This window comes from Octopus sinensis, linkage group LG18 (assembly GCF_006345805.1).
Source record: "Octopus sinensis linkage group LG18, ASM634580v1, whole genome shotgun sequence".
In the NCBI taxonomy this organism is placed as follows: domain Eukaryota; kingdom Metazoa; phylum Mollusca; class Cephalopoda; order Octopoda; family Octopodidae; genus Octopus; species Octopus sinensis.
The window spans coordinates 13,782,247-13,797,043 of record NC_043014.1 but is presented as its reverse complement, the minus strand read 5'-3'; the positions used below and the strand labels follow the sequence as shown (position 1 = coordinate 13,797,043).

The 14,797-nt window shown below is 35.9% G+C and overlaps 1 protein-coding gene across 9 annotated transcripts in view; it reads left to right on the top strand.

Annotated features, from left to right (window-relative positions):
* Positions 1-14,797, top strand: part of LOC115221519 (adiponectin receptor protein 1) — a 90,286-nt gene that overhangs the window by 54,447 nt on the left and 21,042 nt on the right. For all 9 annotated transcript variants that reach the window (XM_036510725.1, XM_036510729.1, XM_029791723.2 and 6 more), the window contains exon 2: positions 6,883-7,541. In XM_036510725.1, coding sequence (XP_036366618.1) covers positions 7,185-7,541 — 357 coding nt within the window. In that variant the 5' untranslated portion in view covers positions 6,883-7,184. The remainder of the gene's footprint in view (positions 1-6,882; positions 7,542-14,797) is intronic.

Below are 14,797 nucleotides of genomic sequence, written 5' to 3'. Positions count from 1 at the left end.
TATAGAATGTATAATGTAGTATATGTATATATGTATATATGTATATATATAGTATTATATATGTATGTATATATATATATATATATGTATATGTATATATGTAGGTATATATGTATGTATAGATGGATGTATATGTGATGATATGTATGATATGTATATATATATATGTATGTATATATGTATGTATATGTATGTGTATGTAGATGTATATGTATATATATATATATGTGTATATGTATATATGTATGTATATGTATGTATATGTATATTGTATGTGTATATGTATGTATATATGTAGTTTATGTATCTGTATATGATGTTATATGTATATATATTGTTATGTATATATATGATATATATATGTATATGTATGTATATATGTATAATATATGTATATATGTATATATATATGTATATATGTATAGTATATGTATTTATATATGTATATGTATATTATGTATTTATATATGTATATATGTATATATATATATTATATATATATATATGTATATATATATATATATATATATGTATGTATGTAATATATATTGACATGAAACTAGAATGTTTCATGTCTTCTGTGCAAGCGTATGCCAGAAATATGTCCCAGAGCACAAGGTCAAAACAAATAGGAGCAAGATTCCAAGAGACAGGAAGATCCCATGAAACGACGGACGAAGGTTGCAAATCGTCTCAACCTACATCCCAAAAGTAGCAAAACGTCCCGCCTAAAAACAACACTGATGGAGATCGAAAAAAGGCTGCAACAATCCTATGTGAAGGAGAAAGCAAACAAAGAAGCCTGGGTTATAAAAAATATTAAATCAAACCCAAAGGCCTTCTTTCATTATGTGAAAGAAACAGTCTCAGTGCAATACAAGATAGGACCCCTCCTCCAAAAGGATGGCTCCCTCACAGACAGTCCAACTAAGATCAGTGAGATACTGAATGACCAGTTCAAAAGTGGAACACAGACAAGTGAACGAACCAGTGGACTTCTTTGCCACCTCACCTATAACCCGCGAGGCGGTTACAATAGAATGTATTGACATTAGCGAAAAAGATGTCCTACTAGCCATAGATGAAGTGGACACAAACTCAGCTGCTGGTCCAGATGGTTTCCCAGCCATCCTCCTCAAAGCGTGTAAGCATGCCCTGGCAAAACCCCTCAAGATTCTCTTCCAGAGCTTTCTTGCGAATGGCAAACTGCCAAGCAAGCTGAAGGAGGGAATAATATGCCCAATACCTAAAGGGGGAAGTAGAGCAGATGCCAAAAACTATAGGCCAATCTCTCTTTCTTCACACATCAGCAAAGTCATGGAACGGATAGTCAGAAAGAAACTAATCGCATTCCTTGAGGAAAATAACTTGCTGAGTGATACCCAGCATGGTTTTCGACCAGGTAGGAGCTGCCTGACCCAGCTCTTACAACATTATGACTGGGTGTTGAGGCAGTTACTCAACAAATCAAATGTGGACGTAATCTACCTTGATTTTGCAAAAGCTTTTGACGAGGTGGATCATGGTATGATATGCCACAAACTTCATGACCTCGGCATAGCTGGAAAACTTGGAGTGTGGTTACATGACTTCCTAAACGATAGGAGTCAGGCAGTAGTGGTTAATGGAGCCACCTCTATGAACACACAAATAGTAGTGGTGTTCCACAGGGAGACCACTGCCATAGTAGCTAGTAGACGATACCAAAGTCTCGCAGAAAATACAGAACCCCAGCGATGTTGCACACCTGCAGCAGGAGTTGGACTCAATCTACAGATGGTCTGAGGATAATAATATGCAGTTTAATGCTGAAAAATTCCAGGCCCTGCGCTACCAGCATCCAAAACTGAATATTAAACTTACAGGATACACCGGTCCACAGGGAATTTCAATCCCAGAGCCTAAGTCTGTGAGGGACCTGGGTATCGACATGAGTGATGATACCTCTTTCCAAGTGCACATTACCAGGATGGCGACAAAGTGCAGACGACTGGCTGGGTGGATCCTAAGAACATTCAGAACCAGAGATAAGGAAACTATGATGGTCCTCTGGCGGACATTCGTCCTCAGCTGCCTGGATTACTGCTCACAGCTATGGTCACCCACCAGTGTAAAATTAACAGCGGACCTTGAAGCAATCCAGAGAAGATTCACAAAGAAGATCGTCTCTTTGCAACAGCTCAGCTACTGGGAAAGGTTGAAACAGCTAAGACTCTACTCCCTGGAGAGAAGACGGGAGAGGTATGCAGTAATATATGTCTGGAAGATCCTGGAAGGAATTGTGCCAAATTTTGGCATTGTAAGCTACACCAATGCTAGAACGGGACGACACTGCGTAGTGCCAAAGATCCCAGCAATGCCATCACGCTTCAGGACCAGCTTCTGCAAGGGCCCACAGCTTTTTAATATTCTCCCAAAGAGTCTCAGGAACTTGCACAAAGTAGATGTAGCGGTTTTTAAATCAAAGCTGGACATCTTCCTGTCGAGAATCCCAGATGAACCTACCTCACGGCAAGAGGTGCAAATGAGAGTAGCTATATCAAACTGCATTCTTCACCAAGTTCCACATATTAGACGAGGTTCTTCGCAATGACAGTGTAGCACAAAACAGCGGTGCATCGGCATGGCCGCAGCTCTGAGCTGAAACTAGAGAAAAAAAAATATATGTGTATATATATGTATGTATATATATATATATGTATATATATATATGTATATATATACATATGTGTCAGGTCACTTTCGAGTGCTACTGGTAACATGTAACCCAGTACAACCCGTTACATGGTCGAGTCGTCAGCGACTAAACCGGCAACCCCACCAAGCTTGCTTGGTGAGGGGGGTGTTTATTGGACACCCTGCAGGATGTAAACAAAACCCGTCAAAGGGCGGAGGAACTCTTGGGAGTCAACGACCATCCAATAAATGTCTTAAGGATGTATCATGCGCAGGAACATAGAAATAATCGGACTGAATACTCGATTGCGCGGTTAAACCATTGGGAGTGAAGGACTCCTAGCTTTTATTAGGGCATCCTTCTTGGAGAAGATATCTGGGATAACTCCGACATAAAACCTGCGGCTCAGTGGTTACCGATGATGTTGACTTGTTCTTCTTTTCGGATTATGGCTACTGTTGCTTAGTGAGTGGGATTGACTCAGTGCACAGCCTTTCCTCACTTTACAAAAAAAATCTTCTTGCACAGGCATTGCACGATAACAACATTGATTAAGCTTCATGCAATGGCCATACTCGATAGCGAGGGGGCAGCCACCATATACATATGTGTGTGTATATATATATATATGTGTGTGTGTGTGTATGTATATGTATATATGTATGTATATATATATTTATGTATATGTATATATATGTATGTATATATATATTTATGTATATGTATATATATGTATGTATATATATATTTATGTATATATATGTATGTATATATTTATGTATATATATGTATGTATATATTTATGTATATATGCATATATGTACATACATATGCATATATGTACATACATATGCATATATGTACATACATATGCATATATGTACATACATATGTATATATTGTATATACATATGTATATATGTACATACATATGTACATATGTATATATGTACATACATATGTATGTATGTACGTATCTATATATGTACATACATATGTATATATGTACATACATACGTATGTATATATGTACGTATGTATGTATATACATGTGTATATATATGCTCAGAGAGTGTCACCACTAGAATATGAATAGCCTGGGCAAAGTTTAGAAAGCTTCTACCCCTACTATGGCAAAGGGTCTCTTGCTCAGAGTGAAAGGGAGATTTACGATGCATGTGTATGAACTGCCATGCTTCACAGTAGTAAAACATGGGCTGTGACTGCAGAGGACATGCGTAGGCTTGAAAGAAATGAAGCTAGCATGATCCGCTGGTTGTGTAATGTCAGTGTGCACACATGGCAGAGTGTAAGCGCCCTGAGAGAAATGCTGGACATAAGAAGCATCAGATATGGTGTGCAAAGAGAGACATTTGCGCTAGTATGGTCATGTACTGCAGATGGATGAGGAGAGATGTGTGAAGAAGTGCCACTCCCAAACAGTTGAAGGAATCTGGGGTAGAGGTAGACCCAGGAAGACATGGGATGAGGTGGTCAAGCAAGACCTTCAAACGTTGGGCCTCACAGAGGCAATGACGAAAGACCGAGATCTCTGGAGATATGCTGTGACTGCAAAGACCTGACACATAATGTGAGTTCATGGCTGTTTCTTGCGCCAGTTTCGCATAGCCCCAGCCCATCCAAAGTACCTTGGATTGCAGAACGACCTGCTGTGCTTACCTTGGGTTGTAGGGTGACCTGGTGTGCTTGAGACCTATTGAGTCAAGTACATCAACATCAAAATAAATATCAAATGGAAATTGTAGTTGTGATACCTGTGCCGGTGGCATGTAAAAAGCACCAACCAGTCATGGACCCTGCCAGCCTCTCCTGGCACGTAAAAAGCACCCACTACATTCACGGAGTGGTTGGTGTTAGGAAGGGCATCCAGCTGTAGAAACAACAGATTGGAGCCTGGTGCAGCTTCCTGGCCTCCCAGACCCTGGTCGAACTGTCCAACCCGTGCTAGCACGGAAAACAAACGTTAAATGATGATATATATATGTATGCATATGTATATGTGTATATATGTATGTATGTCTTTGTGTATCTATGTCTCTGTATATATATATATATACTGATATACCCGGTTATTCCTGGGAAGTGGTGCTTAGTCCTTGGTTCTATTCTCATAATGGTTTCACTAATCCAATAATACAAACCATGTAATCCTTAAAACGTTTTTTGTTTTTTTTTGCATTTACAGAGAATACTGAACTGTCTTGTACAGGATATTGTTTTTAAGAATTCCCAGTATGTTATGAATACCCAAATTGTAATAATATGAAATTAGTTACCTGAGAGTAAGAATTCAAATAAAGTAGGCCCGAAAAGGGCTTTAATGCATTCCCAGAGTATATAGATCTTTGAAGGAAATACTAATAATGTTAGTATACTAAAATCATGAAGCATGTTACATAATAACAGGCTAATCAGATATGAGATAACAATTCAAAGTAAATTACTCTGAAAAAGGGCTTTTGTGCATTCCCTGAGAGTATTACCCTCAGCGCTGCTAGTGTTGGTATATTTGTGAATAAGTCACTAACTGAAATAAGTGGAGCTATTGTTTAGTAAAATACTGTACTTGTTTAAGAGTTGTACTGGATAAATTGCAAAAATAACTCTAACATTTCAAATGCTGAGAAATAAGCATAATCAATTTGATTTATACCAAATGATTTAGGAAAATGAATGGTTTATTTCCCTTGGCTGATAATATGAAATATATTAGATATATATAAGTATTCCTTCCGAGGGCCCTATTATCAATATTTTTAGCCATCTACAACTTCACAAGCACACCCACAAACAGAATTTCCCACATATGTAGATGTATATATATATATATATATATATATATATATATATATATATATATATATATGTATGTGTGTGTGTGTGTGTAGATGTATAGGTATGTACATGTATGTATGTATATATATATATATGTATGTGTGTGTGTGTGTGTGTAGATGTATAGGTATGTACATGTATGTATGTGTATATATGTATGTGTATGTATATGTATACATACATATACAAAGTGCTTCCTTCAGTTTCTCTCTATCAAATCCACTCACAGGGCTTTGGTCAGCCTGAGGCTATAATACAGTGGTTCCCAACCTTTTCACTACCAAAGACCCTTTTTATCGAAATGAGTTTTCCCACAGACCCCAGGATATTGAAAGGTCTGTCAGCTTAACATATCCACAGACCCCCAGTACCATCTTTGTAGACCACAGGTTGGGAGCCATTGCTACAATCGAAGACACTTGTCAAAGATGCCACACTGTGGGACTGAACCTGGAACTATGTAGTTGGGAAGCAAACTTCTTACCACCACACAGCTATGTTGATGTAGTATATAGATTAGTATAATGTTTTTTTAACATCGTTTTCACCACAATTTGTTTTTACTTGTGAGGCGAGTAATTTCATTAGCTCACATAAATAAATTTCTTTATCATTGATATTACCAATGTTTCCTATAAATTATAATTCCAACAATTTGCAGCAAATTATTGAGATGAGATTTATCTATTGGACTTCTTAATGTTAACTTCAGAGAAATATTGAGTGCAACAGAGATGACTATATGAGTGAGAATGTGTGATACAAATGGAAAGATGGTGAACTGGTAGAATCGTTCGCATGTGGGGAAAAAATATTTAGTGGCATTTCATCTGTCTTTATGTTCTCAGTTCAAATTCTCGTGAGGCTGACTTTGCCTTTCACCCCTTTTGTGGTTTATAAGGGTCTTTTCTTCTTGGCTTTCACTTTTTGAAATTTTAAGATTAAGTGTAAATTTTCAAATTTGGTATATTGGTGTAATTTTTTATGCTAAATTTGATGTTTGCTTGTTCCAGTAAGAAAATGTTTAAAGTTTGATTATTTTTCTCCGAAACTGCTGGCCTTGTGGCAAAATTTGAAATTGGTATGTGATGCAAATGGATTGGTATGAATAATGCATGTCAGGGACACAAAAACAAAGTGGTGTGCTACACTTACTGAAAGTACCCAAGGCAGAGGGGATAAGCAGGAAAGATATAGGTGGAAGTAAAGACAGGTAGACTTGTGAGCATCATACTTCACAGGTGTGATACTGAATTAAGTGCTGTATTATAAAAGAGTTGTTAAACTGTTGGTGATTATAATTGATTCGTTTAAATTAACCGTTTTTTTTTGTTTTTTTTTATTTCAAGGTTCAAATCGGAATGCCATACTGGATTAACAATTAAACTTTGGGCGTCATTTTTGTATTGCCGATAAAAAAAAAAATAAATAAAAGAATCTGCAATTTATTATAAATTTGCAATCTAAGCAGATGGTGCTATATGGTGCACTTGCTTAGAAATATTTTGACTGTTGCTTTTAAAGAATTCATGCCTACTTATTATGAAGCCATGAGCGTAGACAAATTCTGTCTTGGATAAGAAGTACAGCATACAACTTGTGGATAGAAGAATCATTTGCTTCATAGGTCACTTTATACCAGAAGACAGCCATGGCATCTGTCTCCAGCAGTGACAGTTCTAGCAGCAGGGAGAAAGAGTGTAATCCACCAAACAACTCTCCTTCATCCAGCCCTGACCTTGGTCCATCTTTGCTGAGCAAAATTAACAGCCACTTAGATCATGAAACCGACCCAAATTTAGACCCAGACACGGATTATCATAACTTAGCAGATCCAGTCCTACTTGGACAAAGTGACAGTTTACTGGGACAGAATGATGGATTGATGCTTGATAGTGGAGATGACTTCACAGATGCTGAAGACGACTTGAGCCTACCAACAACCCGTGCTGTAGCTAAGTCAGAGATCACCAGAATGCTTCCTGCTGTATCTGAAGCTATAGCACCGGTAAGTCTGTTTCACTTGGCTCTTTTTTTCTTTTCTTTTGCACATATTTGCAGAGAAAGCTGTAAAAATAACCTAAACAAATGATTTTTTTTATTTTTATATATTTGTATTTTTATGTTTTCAATTAAATATTAAATAATACAATAATCTTAAAACATACTGAAAAATAACCTTTGATATATTTTAACTTTGTTATACAGCATGGGACTCCAAAGAAACAATGTTAGATTTGATCTTATTAGATGACAATTCAAGTTATTTTTTTTTTTCTCCATTTCTCTCTAGATTCAATAAATAGCTTAGAATTGTTGTTCTGTAAATGATTGTTTTCAATGAAATGAGAGAAAAATATGTCTCTTTAATCAGTAAAAACACTACGGAAGACATTAATTTCCAAGTATTGTGTTAATTAGAAACCTGATATTGTTAACGGCTGATTAGCTTTTTGTTTCAAAGAAAACACTCAAATACACATATGAGGTAAACTTTTCAGCTTAGTGAATTTATCAAAATAATGAAATAATTAAGGACTTAAAAATAATTATAGTGTATTGATATATGCTAAAATTTTAATGTAAATTATGTCAAAAAGGTCTAGGCAGGTACTCTATGGTATACTCGGTTGCATGGTCATGCAGCAAGTGTTAAATATGTGGGTTATGACCTATTAGTGTCCCTGTTTCTTTATTCAGTCTCTAGTACATGGTACATGTAATACTAATTACCATTAATTATAATGGGCCCTGTTAATCTAAGAGAAAATCAGTTTTGACATGTATACCTCAGTCAATCTGGTTGTCGACACTAATGTGACTTAGCACTAAAGAATCGTTTGGTTTAATTATGGACAGTAAGTAAAGTTCATCTCTTTACTTTCTAATGCTGTAAATTATTCAGTTGAGCAGAACTGAAGCCTCTTTATGTCATTCTTGTTTAGCTCAAAGAATTCTTATAAAGTGGTTATAAAATTAGGTCTCCTAAGTATATTTTTACATCAAATAGATTGCTTTGTGTAGTGTTAGCTTTTTTGTTGTCTTTGTAATGATTTTGTGGTGGGTGAAGCTATATCCATGGCCTTGACAGACCCTCTACTATTTGTGAGGTCAATGCAGTTGATGTTCTTGAAGAATTGCAAGTTGACACCTGCAGGAAAAAAACAGTGGATGGAACAAGTGACTGGTGTCCTTGGTAGAGAAGGGTTAAATGCAGGGGTTAGTGTTGAGCCTGGAAGGGTTAGACACAATATGGGTGATAAAAGGAAGAGCAAGGAGATTAAATGTATCTTTTTAAACTGATTTAATTCAGTAAAATATTTATGGTGCCTATGTGCAACAAGGTAGACTCAGCTGTTGAGAGTTTTGGAATCTCCAAGTAATTTTGCAGCTGTGTCATGACTTGCTGCATTTTGATGCACCTTAAAACCATGAAAAAATATACTTGTAAGAAGTAACTAGTCAATACATTGATGAAGGCATACTTTTGATTGCAACAACCATCTAAAAGAGCAGAAATGTTGACATGGAGCAGCAGGGAAGCTTTAGTCCTAACAAATGACCTCTATAGTGTAGATCAGTGGTTTTCAACCAGGGTTCCGCTAGTACAGTCCAGGGGTTCTGCAAGAAGTTACAAAAATGCTAAAATCGGCAGTAATTTTTAAATCTCCTGTGCAGATATGTGTGTATAAGACTATTAAATTATTGCACAGGGGTTCCTCGAGCCAGTGGAATGTTTCCTTGGGGTTCCGCTCCAGCAAAAAGTTTGAAAAGCACTGGTGTAGATGTTTCCAGTCCATTCTCTGAAGTGGTTAGTAACCGGAAGAGTGTCCAGCCAAGATAAACCCTAATTGTGTGTAAAGGACCGATACTTAGAAAGTAGAGAGGTTGTCAGGGGGAATGTCTGGTCATGTTCAAGAGCTGCTTGACTGTCATCAAAATATCACACCAACTCTCTTCCTTTCAGAGACAAAACACATCAAACACAATCCAGTCACCTCTAGAAACTTCTTTCTTCCTGTCAGGTACAAAACTTCAGGGTTGCCATCATCAATGTTGGTATGATGAAAGGTAGGTCTGCAGAGATTGTAGAGATGCTAGAACAGAGACTAGTAGACTTCCCCTCCATTTCACCCCTGTGAAATGGAAGGGAAGTCAGACCCCCATGAACAAGAAATTCATGTACAAATTCTTCTTGTTGGGGAAACAACACTAAAGTGATTGGAGCAGCCATGGATAAAGTAATTAAGGTAGTTAGAGTATGTGTCAATGAATAAGCTGAGACACAGCTTCCATGACAGTAACTGTTATTCCTGCATATTCATCACAATCAGAACTGCCATAAGTAATAGGACTGTTTATATGAGGCTCCCTTGCAGATTATCTCAACAAATGACAGTTACCTCATTATTGTGACTTTAATGAATTTGTTGGACAACACTATGATGGCTACTCCAGCATACATAGAGACCAAGGATATGGTACAAAGAATGAGGAGGAATTAAAGCTTTGGGATATCTTTGACACAAATGACCTAACACTAACTTCAGGAAACTGGTTATGTACCTGAGTACCCACCAGTCAGGTAAACACACAAACCACCAAACGATATAGACTTCATACTCACCAGGAAATAGGATAGACAACCAATTCAGGTTTGTGCCAGGACAGAATATCACTGATATACTCTTTCTAATGAGAGACTAATCTCGGCATTTGTTGACTTGGAGAAGGCCTTTGATAGTCCGATGGTGTAGAAGAAAGGCTTGTGAGAGCCTTGCAATGTGTGTACATAGATGCTATCACCAATATGAGTTAGCAATGACTTCAATGAAGAATTTAGCATACAAGCAGGTGTCCATTTAGGTTCACTTTTCAGTTTCCACTTCTTCATTTTCTTGACTATGACAGAAGAATTTAAAATTGACTGCTGACTGACTAGTGATTGAATCTGTTGAAGAATTTGTGAAGAAATTGCAAACTTAGATGCCATGTCCAGAAACAAGAGGCCTCAAGTGAACTCGAGAAAGAGAAAAGTCTTAGTTAACAAAAAGACACAACATAACTACCATCAGGAATGTAGCCATGCTTAATATGCAGAAAAGATGTAGGAAGGGGCTATCTACTGTGTACCAAATGCACATTTGGACAAGAGATGCAGTGAGATTGCTGGGTGACAGGCAACTAGGGCTTTGTATACACTAGATGAACAGAAGTGCTTAGTAGTCAGAGCATCTATGAAATATATTCTTTCAAATATTTTGAACTCTCCTTAAAAGTAATTGATAGTTTCTGGTTCTGTGACCCAATTAGCAAAGGAGGGACTTTTCTGGATGTACAGTACCTAGTGTAAGAATATGTTAGTAGAACATAAGGAAGCTATCATCTCTGCTGGCAAGAAGAGGAATGTGTCACCAAAATTGTTTGATAACTTGTGTGAAAAATGCAACGTTACATGGTAACAAAATGTAAGCATTGAATGCAGATGTGTGAAGAAATTGAGACTGCTGTCTTGGGTGGATGTATAATGTTCGTCGGTGTGTATGATGTAGCACAAGTAAGCTGAGAGGAAAAAATTTGGTGTAAATGGAATCAGATGTAACATGCAAGAGAGAAGACTGTACTGATACCAACATGTGATTTGTTTGGAGGATAACAGTTGGGTAAAAAATAAATTTTTCAAAAAGTACCAAGCAATCCAAGTAGAAGGAATCTGTGAAAGTGGGAAGTAATGAAAGCTGATCTTTGGAGTTTGAGTTTCATGAAGATGAAAAAGCATAACAATTAGCAAGACTGGTTGAAGAAACCCATGCAAACATGGAAAAGCAGACATAAATGATGAAAGGAAACGTGTAGCTGGTACACCTCTACAGTTTTTGTTTATCTGAACATTTTAGTAACACTTTCTGATAATTATTTAAAAGGAAAAAAAGAAAGAAAAACGTTTTAATGTAAATAAAATGTCTCTGAAACATAAAATAATACTAATGCAATTTGATTAAAGTGGTTTAACCATTAATACCATACACACAAACCTTGAAAGTAAACTCCCTCAAGTGATATACTAATCAAAAACTTTGAATTGTTTTCAAAAGCTAATGAAATCTCTGCAGTCTTTATATCGCCTTTCTAATCAATCATTGAGCAATAGAGTTTTTGATTTCTAGAAGTGGATATTGACCTGATCTTTCATGAAAATATCAACCATCATTTAGCTGATATCATTTTGTTTTCTTTTTCTTTTTACCACATTGTTAAATTTTGGTATTTTCTTTAAATAACTCTTTTTCTAAAGCTACCTCCATATTAACTTTTAACTTCAAATGTGTGTTTATTTCTACTGAGACCAAAACTAATAATCATCACTTACCAAAGAATAACTGTTCCTTTCTTAGCTAAGATTCAATGACATAAAAAGCAAATGCAATCTAAAGGATTTGCACATACATTCCATGTAACAGAAACAAAGTAATCAAAGATTCTCTAGAATATCAAAGCTATTTTTACCATGTTTGGTTCCTTTTTTTTTTTGTTTTTACTTTCCACTATATTTTTGCTCTCTAGGCTGTGACAATTCCAAGAATTTTCCTGGGTTTTTCAAAATTCTTCCTTTCCAAACCTACATGGCACATTAACTGCTGCAAACCATAATAAATTTTCAAATAAAAAGAGTTCTTTTAATTACTATTATTAATCAATAAAATAAAGTATCAGGGTTGTTGTAATCAATTGTTTCCCTCTCTGCTGCTCAAATTTCTGGGCTTGTACCTATGTTAAAGTTATTATTCATAATTCTGGATGACATCGCTATGACTGGCATATGAGAAAGGATTCACAGATCCTCCTTACACTTCCTTAGGGCTTACATTCTGCAGTTCTGTATATATAACAGATTGCTCAATTCAATGTCATTTTTGTCTCTTAGTTTTCTTATAAATACTGTATTTATGTGTAAGTTGCTTGATTTTATACTTGATTTTAATTGTAAAAACTGGGATGTATCTTATACACAGTAAAGCTGATATCCTGTTCAAATATGAAGAGAAAAAAATTTTGTACCAAGATTTAGCATTAAATTAGGGGTGAGACTTCTATACAAGTAAATATGATATATATTTTAATAAGTTTTATTAGCTATTTGTTATTATACTGGTCAGGTCTAGATTATGGATTTTGATTTATTCATTACATGTTGATCACACACACATGAAATTAATGTTTGATTTGATAACAATCTGAAGCAGTTGAGATATTGAAAAGGAATCTGGACCAATAGGGATATATGGAGCAAATACAGATATACACATATTCTTTTACAAGTTTCACTCATTGAACTGTGATCATGCTGGGAGCTGATCTATAAACCATAGACGTGAAGATCTTATATGATGCCAATGTCAGTGCTTAGATGCTTTATACACCCACATGCAATTACTGCAAATACAAGTGCACTGAATATACTGTTATGGTTTTGTGCACATATCCTTGCACAACTTGGTCCCTATAATTACACTCATACACACAACACTGGGGATTGTACATCAGTTGCCTGGTCATATCATTTATATGTAATTAAATTAGAGATGGAAGTTATTAAATCATTTAGGATTGCTGTAACAAGGTCATATACTGAGAGCTAGCTGGTAGTTTAATGGAGGGCAAGAGCTTGAAATGTTATTCTCTGTTCCTCTTGACAATTGAATTTAGCAAGACACTTCTATGAACATTGTGTTTTTTACCTCTTGTTTGTTTCATTCATTTGACCAGTTGTCAAACAAGAATGGGGGGGGGGCTACAAAGACACACACACATAGATATATATACACATATTTTTTTGTGAATTGTTTTTGACACAGATCATTACCAGTCTCTTTGGATTTTGAGTTTTACTTTATTTCTACATAACAAAATCAGAAAGAGAGATAAGTTTAAAATAAGCCTTAACCCTTTCGTTACCAACCCGGCTGAAACCGGCTCTGGCTCTGTAGTACAAATGTCTTGTTTTCATAAGTTTTTAATTTACATCTTCCACCAAACCTTAGTCACAAATACTGTTCCTAACACTAGCATAATGATAACTAAGTTATTTTACTAAATTCTTTGTTATATTTAAAATAATTGGGAGAAACACAGATCATCTCAAAATAAATACAGTAACGAAAGGGTTAAACATGGTGAGGATGGGAAATTAGAATCCTAACTCCCTATCATCAGAGATTCTTGGGGACAGGAGAACTGAATGAAAATTTTGTTCTTGCTAAAATATTAGGTTGTCCCAAAAGTTCGTAAACACTTGCGAAAATTGAATTTTTACTCGCCAAGTACTAACAAAAACAACAAAAATTATTCCTCAAAATAAAGACCATTATTTTCCAAGACTTTCTACAAACTTTTGGGACAACCTTATAGAATACTCCCTAACTTAAGAGGAGCCTGTAGGTTAAACAGCCCAGATATGTCATTCTTATAGGATTTTTTTTTTGTCAATTTGAGTTGAAGCATATTATTCAATTGGTAATAAGTGTTGCCATTCTTTATGGCTGTTGTTTAACCCTTTAGCATTTAAACCGGCCATATCTGGCCCAAATATTCCACGGAGTTTTATCTTAAAACCGACCAAATCCAACCTCTCGCTCGTCTCCCCTACAATGTCATTTTAAAAACATACAAACATATCGTTGAAATCTTGGGACTACAAGATAATCTGTAATCAATTGAAAACAATGTGAATGAATAAGCAATACATTTGACAAAGAAGTCTGAATGCTAAAGGGTTAAATTCAAAACATTTGACAGAGAAATCTGGATGCTTAAAGCGTTAATCCCAAATCAATTCTGATCCAGTTCACCAGTCATCAAAGGTGTCTCAGTTGTGATCATCCCATCTTTTTAGAATGTGTAGGACTGCATTATCTGCTGTGTCTTTTGCACTGATTTAAGATGGCATCATGTGATTTGAAGAAGATTTGGCTGCTATTTTTAGCTTGCCTAGTGGTCATGTAGAAACTCCTTTGTCAGTTTCAATCCTTACTTATTGTAATGCATTCTGTCTTGCGATTGAGAATTTTGGTTCTAATTTAGAAAACAACAAGGAGTTTGGTGAGATTTAGTTGTTTGGGAAGGTTGAGTGACTACAATGCAAGCTTACTCCAGAATTTGACTTACATAAAAACATGTTTATTGTTGTTGAAGCTTAGTCAACTTCAGTCGTAGAGCTAATTCTCTGACTTAAGGTAGACCAAAGAAATACAATTTAATTATCTA